Source organism: Melopsittacus undulatus, chromosome 5 (genome assembly GCF_012275295.1).
Source record: "Melopsittacus undulatus isolate bMelUnd1 chromosome 5, bMelUnd1.mat.Z, whole genome shotgun sequence".
NCBI classification, from domain to species: Eukaryota; Metazoa; Chordata; class Aves; order Psittaciformes; family Psittaculidae; genus Melopsittacus; species Melopsittacus undulatus.
Window position 1 is genome coordinate 83,636,346 of NC_047531.1, and position 6,000 is coordinate 83,642,345.

The following is a 6,000-nucleotide window of genomic DNA, read 5'->3' on the forward strand; positions in this document are numbered from 1 at the left end:
TATATCTATTTTATACAGCTACAGATACATCACATTACACAGACACATATGCCTATCCTATCAGGGAGCTTCACATTTAACTAACTCAATCAGACACTATATGCCTCCTAAATGATAAAGCCATAAATGCTCGTTAAAAGCTCCCTGAGAAGTAGTAAATATTTTGTAAACTAGTTATATATTTAAGATCTCTGGACAGCAAGAGAAGGAAAAAACAATTCCTCTCCTATCTAAAGGTACCAATCAAACACACTATGCACATAAACATCGCAAGATGCTTGGTGGGAGAGTGTGTGTATGTGTTTGTGTGTGTTTTAATTAACTCCTTGAATGCATATGATGAGCCAGCCACCCAGAATTAGTAATGCCAAACTCCCGATTTGATTCAAATGCAATGAATACAACAGTCGAATTGTGCAGGCTGGTGTGTCACTCATCAGCTCTCTCATTTGGGCTTTTGCCTTCCAAGTCTAGTTCACAATTTCAGCGACTGGTAAATTATTGAGATGTTCATTAAAAACTATAATCTGTAACAGTCAACTTCTTCCTCACTAAGCATAAGCACAACAAATTAAATTAGTGCATGCAGGACATTAATGAGTAGTCTGCAAATGCATTAATTCCTTCAGCCTTATCTCAGAGAAATAAAATCATGTTAATTTTCATCACTGCGAAAAACCATTATCTGAAACTTTTTACTGGCACTATATTTACCTTTCACATCCCAGTCCCCTAGAACCACAACCATAAGCAAGAAAGTCCTTTTCTGAAAACACCCCAATGGAAGGTAAAAGCTATTCACAGACCAGTATTAAAGAAATCTTATTGTTTTCCTTAAAATGAGGGAATAATGACTCTTACTTCTACAGGTAGATTTTAGGAGAGTGGGACGTCATTCTGAGCAAGACGGTTAATAGAAAGGTATTATTCTTTCTCCAAAATTCCCAGCAAACACAGAAGCCGAAGAAAGCTTTTCGGGTAACTTTAGCTAAGAAAAGCACTTAGGAATACGCAAAGTTTCCTTTTAGGAAAATGATTTCTCCATTTGACAGTGTTGGTACAACCCCAAAATAAATTCAGTGGGAGTCTGAAATGACTCGTGCAGTGCAGCAGTGAAGCAGCTAAGTATATTTTTTTTCCTCCCAGCAGAGGTTTGCTTTACATCCTTGAGCCCTTCCTTTCTACAAGCTATTCACGAGCACAGAGAACGTTTCGAGTGCGCAGAACTGGTGACTGTAAATGTTAAACTTGCTCTCCTGTCCCCATCCCCATCGCTCCCATCCACGCCTTTTGTCTTTTCCAGCTCTTCCTTCTTTCGTATGGAAGCATTAACCCATCCTTCCTTCTTCCACAAACACCACGTAGCTCTTAACCTTGAATTGGCATGTTAAAAATAATAATAATAAAAAAATTAAAACTAAAACAGAAAAGAAAAAAGAATGAAAAAGGGGAAGAGAAAGGATGTCACTGTCTGGATGCCTAGCGAAGCCTCTCTCTCAGTCTACAGAGAAATGTAAATACACAGTAATTAATTTGGGTTTAAGAACATTCCATACACTAGGGACATTGTTAAGCAGTCACTTTATCTATTTTTCATTAATCAGATTTTATTAAGACATTAAAACTTTATGTTGGGCATTTCTGAGATTTTATCATTCTGTAAATTTCATAGCTATCTGTGACGGTTCTGGCCACATTGTCTCGATCTTTTCCTTAATGAAGTACATTTCCTTTCTACTGTGGACATACTTGTTACATTTAAGTATAATAACCCATCTTTAAAAACAAACAAACAAGCAAACAATAAAACCTAGACGACAAAGGAGTTACTCTTTTCAAGACCTTTAAAGCCAATTCAAGTGCTACAGGTACATCACAAAGTACACCCCAGAAGTTATCCTTTCCCTGTGTAACAAATGGAGCAGATTCCAGTTATAATTTCTTCCTACCACATTTGTGCAAACATCATCCCCCTCAGCGTACACATTCTGATGCTCCTCTCAATCAAGCAGCTGAACCGCCACAAACAGAAAGAAAGACATGCAAGTAACTTCTCAGGAAAGGACGAAAACCCTCACATTTTTGGTACGGTAATTAATTATACATGCTAATTCACAAAACCTACTGCAATTTACTAGCGATGCTGAATGAATTAATGAATGTTTATTTGTCTGACACTGGAGATCATTTTCATTCCAAGTGTGTATCGTAAATGCCCCCAGTAATGGCTACAGACACAGAAGAGAAGTACCCTCAATTCAGATCCCTTCAGCTGGGGTGACTGAAAGTTTCTGAACTGTTTGTAGTTTACCGGGATACACTGAAACATCATGGGAGAAGCGACAGGGAAGGAAGAACCTCCTGAGATACATACACACGCTCTGAGATCTCAACTGCAAACAACTTTGCCTGATAAATCGTCACCACCTCATAATTTGCTATTCAAGTTTAAAAAGGAATAGTAGGAGATGGATAGTAATAACAAAACTGAAGTCGGTCACACAGACACGAAGCGCTGGACCCCAGCAACTGCAGAAACGTGCTCCAAGAACTGTGTTTACTGAGAACCTGAGAAAATAACTTGCCATAAATGCCTAAAACCCAATCATCACACATATATGCGCACACGAACTCTGCAAGCAAGTGTGTGTCTGAGGGTATGGGCATTACTGTGTGAGAGAAAGCATGTCCTCATGGCTGTTTTCTGATAAACACACATATATTACATGGACAGTATCTACTCTCTCTATGTGTGTGTAACTATGGTCAAACACACACAGTGTAAACAAATGGTAATGATTAACAGAGATATTGGGCTGTATTACCAATTTCGACTGCAGAGGAAAAATTGCTTAAAACAAAAAGAAATTGTATGTCCCGAGGTTCGTTTTTACTGCTTCCCATTTCCACTGCTTGTTATTATCTGCACAGCAAAAGGAGAGCAGCGTATTGATTATTTAACTAGAATGTTTACAAGTGCAAAGCTGGGATCTCTGGAAATGAAATGCATGCTTGGGGGGGGGAAAGAGCAGAGAAGCTCGTTCTATTTCTAAGGAAGATGTTTTGCCCCAAATTATTTGTCTGTATAACAGATTTATATAAATACATGTTTATAATGCAGAGAAACTTGAGATTGAAAAGAAAGTCCCCCAACAGGGAAAATAAAAGGACTTCATTTGGCTCCACAGAGTTTACAAGTATTCTGTTCATAACAAAGTTCAAAGAATAATCGAAATTACTTGCTTACCAATTTATACGTATAATCTTAGCGAAGCACATGAAATACTTCAATCCATTAATTGTATGAACAAGACAAACGGCATGACCATGATGCTAAGATCAGATTTAACACCAGAAACAGTAACAGTTTCCTCAGGGACTTGAAGTAAGTTACTACAATGCACGTGAACAAAACCAATTTTGTTCTATTATTGTAAGGATAACAAACCAAAGAAAAATGCCAAGTATTCCAAGGAAGTCTGGAAAATTAATTGTATTAAAGAGGACCTTGAAGCAGTGAAACCGTGCCAATTCCACTTTCCAGTGGGGAAGTGTTCTAGTTGCGGAACAAGGACTGAAAGTGTTAAAATACTTCTTTCCTGTGTTTCCCAGTTTTATTTTTCTCCTATCTTTTGATTCAAACATTCTTTCCTGTCCTTTCCCTACACGCGTGTTCTTCAGCCCACTTAAAATGTTTTTATCTTGCCTTCTTTTCCCTTCCTTTACTATCAAATTCAGTAGGTTTGAACGATGAACAGCTTGACTTAGCATATTTTTAACCAGCTGGTCTAGCACCTAGCTTGTATTGCATAGTCAGATACAACCAAATGTTTATACAGGAGGTAGCTCTCACGAAGATGAGAAAAACCTAAGTAACGCGCATCCTGCCGTTCTTTTATTTACCGCTTAGAAATGAAAGTTTGTGTTGTTTACTGCGGCCGCACAAGGGACTATTAATAACCCTTAAAAGCGAAGCTGGAGGGAAGGGATGCCGGATCATCAATGGACACATGTACAAACGCCTGGGAAAATGCTCCAAAACCTCTCAGGAGCGCCAGATCATCTAAAATAAGGACTAAACTCTCGGAGGTCACAACACATCACCAGTGACAGCAAAAAACTTGATTCCAGGCACAGAACGCTCCTACTTCGGGCAGGGGGAGACAGGCGTATCTACGTCATACCCAAACCCCGCTCGTCATACCCCAACCCTGCTCTTGACACTTCACGAGAGAGGTGACGGCCAAAACTTGCAGTCAAGAGTTTTGCTTTATTCTTCCTTATTTGTTGTCGGTTTGTTTGGGTTTTTCCCCTCTCCCCTGCTCAGGCAGAAGGATGTTCTCCTGATAGAGGGCCGGGATGTTAACTTGCCTAAAAATAATCGCTCCTGCTAGATCAACAAAAGGTCATGTGCTCGGCGGAGCGCCTTCCCAAGTTTGACGGGAGGGCGAGGGTGGAAGTTGAACCCCCCGCCTCGCTAAGCCTCGCTCACCACCGGGCATCCCCATCCGCCCGGGGACTCCCCGGTCAGGGGCGGGGAGAAGCTGCCCGGTCGGACACCCCGATGCGGAGCGGTGCGGGCTGCAGGAGGGCACGGCAGCCCCCGAGGCAGCGGAACAAAGCTGCGCACCGCCCGGCCGCCCGGGTGAGGGGCGCCGGCCGCGGGCACGGGGCTCCCCCGCCCCGCCCCCACGGCCGCCCGGTTGACACGCCGTTTGAATAGCCAAGGTAACGTTTGCGGAGGCACATACACACACATACACACACACATGGGACCGACGGAGCGGGGGGAGCATCTCCCCGGCCTGCCGCCGAGCGCCGGAGTTGCGCGCCCGTCCCTGCGCGTCCGTGCGAGCTCGCACCGCGGGCAGGCGATCCGGGCACACGCGCAAACACGCGTGCTCCTATCAATAAATTAGATAATAAAAATACAACAACAAACAAACCGCAAAACACAACAACAAAATAAAAGGGGGGGTGGGAAGACACCCGCCCCCCCCATCTTTCCCCCCCCAAGGCGAAAGGCAGCGGCCCCCCCCGCCCCAAAAACTCGACTCACCTTTCAAACTCCTGAGGTAAATCAGGGTCAGTTAGCATGCTGGAAAAGCACAATTTCCCTTTGTCACAGCAGCCACCTATGGTCGCCTCCAACTGAACCTGTCAAGTGAGTCCAAACCTTCTAAACCGATTGATTTTCTCTCTCTCTCTCTCTCTCTCTCGCTCTCCCTCCCTCCCTCTCTCTCCCTCCCTTTCCCTCCCTCCCTCCCTCCCGGCTCGCTCGCTCGCTCGGAGCTAGGACTCCTTGACCAGTCTCTTAAAGGGGCAGCGCGCCTCGCAGCAGGCAGCAAGCGCAGCTCCCCCCACGGAGGCTGGGAGCCACCGGGCAGCCTCGGGGTGCCCGTCCGCTCCCGTTCAGTTCCGCTCCCCCGCTGCCGCCGCCGAACGGGAAAAGTCAACTCGTCCAATGTCCTAAAAACGGTGTGGGGGGGGGGGGGGGGTGATAAACAGTGGGGAGGATGGGAGAGAAAAAAAAAGCCCGACAATCTACCTAAACCAGCAGACCAGGAGCAAATCTCCTGCGCTGGGGAAGATCAGTGGAGAAAGAAGATAAAACAAGAGCAGACTGATTAAATTGAAACAGTTATCAACTCTCTCGGAGTTGAAATAGGGGAGAAAAGATTAGGCACATAAAAATGTTACCAAAGGCATTTGTGCTCCGAAGAATTTTCATTCCTTGCTCTTTCCCCCCTCCCTCTGCGCTCTCTCGCTTTCTCTCTCCCTCTTTCTCTCTCTTTGGGGAGGGGAAAAAAAGAACCAGCACCACCACCAACCACCCCGCACAACAATCAGGCATTGTTCAGAGGGAAGAAAAGCAACTTTGACAGATTGAAATATAGCAGAGGCCCCTTCAAGGAAACCTGTAAACAACTTGTCACTCACTCTGTCGGTCTCACTGTTAGCTCTTGCTTTCCACAAAGTACTGCGAACCGTCCTGGCAAC

General features: G+C 44.4%; 1 protein-coding gene across 2 annotated transcripts in view; it reads right to left on the minus strand.

Moving 5' to 3' along the window:
- Positions 1–5,154, minus strand: part of SOX5 (SRY-box transcription factor 5) — a 285,279-nt gene extending 280,125 nt beyond the window's left edge. For both annotated transcript variants that reach the window (XM_034062939.1, XM_034062938.1), the window contains exon 1: positions 5,060–5,154. In XM_034062939.1, the coding sequence (XP_033918830.1) occupies positions 5,060–5,097 (38 nt within the window). In that variant the 5' untranslated portion in view covers positions 5,098–5,154. The remainder of the gene's footprint in view (positions 1–5,059) is intronic.
- Positions 5,155–6,000: the final 846 nt, after the last annotated feature.